General features: G+C 43.6%; 1 protein-coding gene across 1 annotated transcript; it reads left to right on the forward strand.

Annotated features, from left to right (window-relative positions):
• The first annotated feature begins 481 nt into the window (after positions 1 to 481).
• Positions 482 to 3,757, forward strand: fzd7b (frizzled class receptor 7b). The gene has a single exon (XM_076303411.1). It carries the CDS (start codon positions 1,162 to 1,164, stop codon positions 2,842 to 2,844), a length of 1,683 nt encoding a protein of 560 aa, XP_076159526.1. The 5' UTR covers positions 482 to 1,161; the 3' UTR covers positions 2,845 to 3,757.
• The last annotated feature ends 1,091 nt before the right edge of the window (positions 3,758 to 4,848 follow it).

Genomic DNA, 4,848 nt, shown 5'->3' on the forward strand with positions numbered 1-4,848 from the left:
GTATATTCAATTAAGAAATACATTCATGTTGCTTTTGGTAGTTAGTAAAAAAAAAGTCGTGTGGAGTTAGTTTATCTACGATTTCCACAAATCTATAAGCCTACTGGAAACAATGAGGGGCTTTTTCACTCTACCTCGAAATAAGACACCAACGTAACCGATTTGGGGGTTCAAATGCGCAACTGCGCTTTCAAAAATAAGACTGTGCAAATAAAACAATGCGTTTCTTTTACCAACAACCAAAAGAGTTTGATATGAAGCTTATTCTGAAGTCACACGGGAATCTTTATAGCGACATAATTCGAAAAAGCACTTCATTAAAGAAACTTCCAACATCTCCGCCCTTTCGGTCTCGAATCCGATGTCCAATGGGAGATGTAGGGCTAAGAAAAACAAAGCATGCGATTGGCCAAGAGGACTAAGTTTCAAGGCGCCCCACAGTGCGAGTCGAGGTGTTGTGAATGGGGGGCTTCTAGAAACCGGCGTATCATCTCTTCGGGATTGTGGAGCCAATGTAGAAACTTTTTAGAGAGAAGATAGGCGTTGATGCTAGAGGAAAGCTCATAAATCCGGTACACGCATGTCCATTGTGGGTCGTTGTGCAATGTAGGATAGTTCAGAACTTTCTAATGTCAAGATTTTTCGGCACAGGCACACATTTTCTTCACGTAAAGGAGTGCTGGAATGCCATGCGGATTCGACTAAACTTTTCGGTGGAGTGGCTTGCCTACCTAAGCAGTGGACACAGTGAATCCAGAGGAAAATTGATCCACAACGTTACACGTATGACTGCGGTAACTAACGGTATCAAGTACATCACTAAAAGGATTATAACAACTTAAAGAGCGTTAGAAACTTTTGCGCATCCACGTTGATCATTCGGTCGGACTTGTTTTTCTTTGCACATTTTAATTGGAGCATGGAAAACTTAACTATCCACCATTTTCCTTGAGTGGCTGAACTACGGGGATAAAGGAATGTGAAGGATACCCTGTGCAGCTGAAAAAACGCTTAAGGTAGCCTGTATTTGTTCTATTGAAAACCATTTTGGCAAAACTAGAAAGGAATCAAGAACATAGTTTTCATTAAGAACTCTCGTTACACGAAGCAAAGGCAACTTTTTAAATCTCACTGTGCTGAGTGTGTTAGCCATTCATCATCATGGCGGTAACTAAAACCTGGGACTTTGTTCTATTGGCGAGGTGCGCATTGGTGGTAGGGTTCCTGCTGTTTCAACCGTGTGCCGGTCAGTACCACGGAGAGAAGGGCATTTCTGTACCGGAGCACGGCTTTTGTCAACCTATTTCGATCCCCCTGTGCACAGACATCGCTTACAATCAGACCATTATGCCAAATCTTCTGGGTCACACTAACCAAGAAGACGCCGGTTTGGAGGTACACCAGTTCTACCCACTGGTAAAGGTACAGTGCTCACCGGACCTTAAGTTTTTTCTGTGCTCTATGTACGCACCAGTATGCACAGTGCTTGAGCAGGCCATCCCACCGTGCAGGTCGCTGTGTGAACGGGCACGACAGGGCTGCGAGGCGCTCATGAACAAGTTCGGCTTCCAGTGGCCGGAGAGATTGCGCTGCGAGAACTTCCCGGTGCACGGAGCCGGGGAGATATGCGTGGGTCAAAACACCACCGACACCGATACCCCCACGTCCGACCCAACGCCTATCCGACCAGAGATCACTCGTCTCCCACCCATTGGTGACCGACCAAGCCAGCCTTTTACGTGTCCGCTGCAGCTCTCCGTCCCCCCCTACCTCAACTACCAGTTTATGGGGGTGAAGGACTGTGGCGCCCCCTGTGAGCCAAAGGAACCCCACAGCTTGGGCCTGATGTACTTCCGCGAAGAGGAGATGAAATTCGGACGGCTCTGGGTGGGGATTTGGTCCATACTTTGCTGCGTGAGCACCCTGTTCACGGTGCTCACGTATCTGGTGGACATGAGGCGGTTCCGGTACCCGGAGCGACCCATCATCTTCCTGTCCGGCTGCTATTTCATGGTGGCCGTGGCCTACGCGGCAGGGTTCCTCCTTGAAGACAAAGTGGTCTGCATCGACAAGTTTAAAGACGACGCCTTCAGGACGGTGGCACAGGGAACCAAAAAGGAGGGCTGCACCATCCTGTTCATGATCCTGTACTTTTTCGGCATGGCTAGCTCCATCTGGTGGGTCATTCTCTCGCTCACCTGGTTCCTGTCAGCCGGGATGAAGTGGGGGCATGAAGCCATCGAGGCCAACTCTCAGTACTTTCACCTGGCAGCCTGGGCAGTGCCTGCCGTGAAGACCATCACTATCCTTGCCATGGGTCAGGTGGACGGTGATATCTTGACCGGTGTCTGCTACGTGGGCATCTATAACGTGGATGCTCTGCGCGGCTTCGTCCTGGCGCCCCTCTTCGTCTACCTCTTCATCGGCACGTCGTTCCTCCTCGCCGGCTTCGTGTCCCTATTCCGCATTCGCACCATCATGAAGCATGACGGGACCAAGACGGAGAAACTAGAGAAGCTCATGGTCCGCATCGGGGTGTTCAGTGTGCTGTATACAGTCCCCGCGACCATAGTCATCGCCTGCTACTTCTACGAACAGGCTTTCAGAGAGCAGTGGGAAAAAACCTGGCACATGCAGACGTGTAAGCGCTTCGCTGTGCCGTGCCCAGTTAACAACTTTGCGCCCATGACACCGGACTTCACTGTGTTCATGATTAAATACCTGATGACCATGATCGTGGGAATTACCTCTGGCTTTTGGATCTGGTCTGGCAAAACGCTTCAGTCTTGGCGCAGGTTTTACAAACGACTGAGTAACAGCAACCAAGGCGAGACGACCGTGTAATCAGTCTGTATGTATGCTTGTGGAAAAAGACATTTGAATTGCACCCCTAAGTTAACAGTGCTGAAATTATGAACGATAATGGGGGAGGGGGCCCTCATGTGTCGAATGCGAAGGATGACTGTTCTAAGACAAGGCCTCTTAAAACTTAGCTGAGAACCGTCCGGCCTCAACCCCTCACAAGCCGAGAGACTTTCTGATAGGAAAAAAGAACTAATCCAAAGAACATTTTACATATGCTGTTTTGCGAATTCTGACCAGGAATTTGGGACTGTTTCTTCAAAATGTGCCATAGGCTATATGAAATGTGCCAATTGCAGTGAACATAACCCTGCTTCATAGTTAATGTTGTATCATTTTTCACTTTATGTAAGCTTTTATTGTTTTTAAAATTGTTCAGTTGCAAAGCCCATACCACATCATTTTTTTGTTGTTTGCACTTGTCTATCATTGTCTTGTCATATTGATCTTGTCCCTACATTTTGATAATTTTGTATTTTACAGACATTTTTTTTAATGTTGAATAGCAATGTCTCCGCTTCAAACCATTTGGCATAGCCTGCCTTTGACTGAACATGTTGTTTGGTTTTAAATGTGTGTTAACAAAGTGTTTCAATTTTTTTTTTTTTACCCAGTAATCTTCCTCATACAGTCATCAACCCCTATAGACAATCACCATGGGAGTTAAAATATCAGTTGGTTTACTGTAGGGTAGGCTGTATGCATGTATGTGAATAGTTGTAAGATTATGCAAACTCGCACAGATACATGTTATGTAAATAGTCACATTTTTGTGCAAAAGAATATATGTATTTATAAGAAAATATTTGCTGTTTTCTACCTGATCTGTTTTTGATGCGACAAGGTCTCATTTGTATCTGTACAGTTTCATCGAATAAAATGAATAGGTTTTTAACTCCTCTCTCTCACCGTACATCTCTCACTTACATTAAGAAAAAGAAAAGGAAAAGGGTGGTCTGTACAATGAAGACTTTAATTTGACCTACATTTAGTGGCCAATAATACTTATTTGTCCAAATAGTACTGTGGACAAAACAAAAAAAAAAGCTATTGTTAGGAATGCTATATAGGTCTACGAATGATTGTCTGCGAGGAATTTATGCTGCTTAGGACCATTCTTTTGTTGCTAGATATTACCTTTTAATATTTCAGTATCTCCAAATTCAGATCTCATTCAAGAACCAACCAGAAATGCTCAAGCTTATCCACTGCAACCAAAGTCCTTTTAGGCAAGTTCCTCCACTCGACGGCCATATTGTAACGCTTTTTGGGCACTTATCGGGCATCTATTTCGGAAGAAAGGCATCACGACACCAACTTTGCTCCAGTGGCGAGATCACAACACATGATTGGCACGATGTATTCACAACACATCACATGAATATTCACATGTCGGCTTTTTTGCCACAGAAGGGGCAGGATATGTGTAGACAACTGTCATATTGGCGTTACATACTAGCCCCATGCATTTTTATGGAGGATTTTTTGAATGCTGTGTCTCCTCATTAGAAAGTCTCTGCTGCAACCGCTGTATTGCATTACAATGCCACCTATTGAAAGGCCATTTTTAATATCAGTCAACACTACATCCTGTAACAAAATTATAAAATTATGTGAGTGTAGTGAGATAAAGCGGGACAGTCGCCTTCCTCATCTTCTGAGCTATTCAAATGAAACTAATAAAGTAAATAAAAAAATAAAGATCAATAAAGTATCTATCTATCTATCTATCTATTGTAAGGGTCCTATGGAGAGCGGTTCATATTGGGATAGGCAGAAGCACAGTTTAATAACAATTAGTTAAATAATAATAAGTCATTAACTTTTCTATTAACATATAGTTTGCAAATAAACATTTAACATTTAAATGATGCAAGAAGTAACTGTTAATTAGTGCCAAAAAGAAATTTAGTTAACTATTAACACATATTAATACAATATTAGTTAATAGATTTGCTAAAACATTAACATACAGATTTTATGCAA

The sequence above is a fragment of the Alosa pseudoharengus genome, unplaced genomic scaffold, assembly GCF_046254945.1.
Source record: "Alosa pseudoharengus isolate Yale_2024_CS ecotype anadromous, Long Island Sound unplaced genomic scaffold, YU_APseudo_1.1 YU_APseudo_1.1_scf_24, whole genome shotgun sequence".
Taxonomy (NCBI): domain Eukaryota; kingdom Metazoa; phylum Chordata; class Actinopteri; order Clupeiformes; family Clupeidae; genus Alosa; species Alosa pseudoharengus.

What these genes read in the sequence shown, in the direction of transcription:
- fzd7b (XM_076303411.1), top strand. Translation starts at nt 1,162, where the DNA reads ATGGCGGTAACTAAAACCTGGGACTTTGTTCTATTGGCGAGGTGCGCA.